Below are 209 nucleotides of genomic sequence, written 5' to 3' on the forward strand. Positions count from 1 at the left end.
ACTTCGCTTCTACTCAGTCAGAGCCGGGGACTTCCGTGTTCAGCACGTCGGTGCTGCACCCTTGCTTGTGGCCATCGCTGGGCCCCTGGGCGCCAGGAGAGCCCGCCCCTGCGCGCCGCCGGTTGGCTCTTGGGGTGGGCGGAGGGAGCCCTCACCTCGTGCCCCGCCATGTGCTCGCGGGTGCGCTTCGGGCCCAGCCCCACAGGTAG

The 209-nt window shown here is 70.8% G+C and overlaps 2 protein-coding genes across 2 annotated transcripts in view; one reads left to right on the forward strand and one right to left on the reverse strand.

Annotated features, from left to right (window-relative positions):
• The window catches only part of UBFD1 (ubiquitin family domain containing 1), a 17,247-nt gene extending 17,077 nt beyond the window's left edge, over positions 1 to 170 (reverse strand). The window contains exon 1 of the mRNA XM_019512589.1: positions 156 to 170. Within this exon, the coding sequence (XP_019368134.1) occupies positions 156 to 170 (15 nt within the window). The remainder of the gene's footprint in view (positions 1 to 155) is intronic.
• Positions 11 to 209, forward strand: part of EARS2 (glutamyl-tRNA synthetase 2, mitochondrial) — a 7,504-nt gene continuing 7,305 nt past the window's right edge. Inside the window, exon 1 of the mRNA XM_019512795.1 lies at positions 11 to 205. Within this exon, the coding sequence (XP_019368340.1) occupies positions 169 to 205 (37 nt within the window). The 5' untranslated portion in view covers positions 11 to 168. The remainder of the gene's footprint in view (positions 206 to 209) is intronic.

This window comes from Gavialis gangeticus, unplaced genomic scaffold, assembly GCF_001723915.1.
Source record: "Gavialis gangeticus isolate Ggan-Ray unplaced genomic scaffold, GavGan_comp1, whole genome shotgun sequence".
Lineage (NCBI taxonomy): Eukaryota > Metazoa > Chordata > Crocodylia > Gavialidae > Gavialis > Gavialis gangeticus.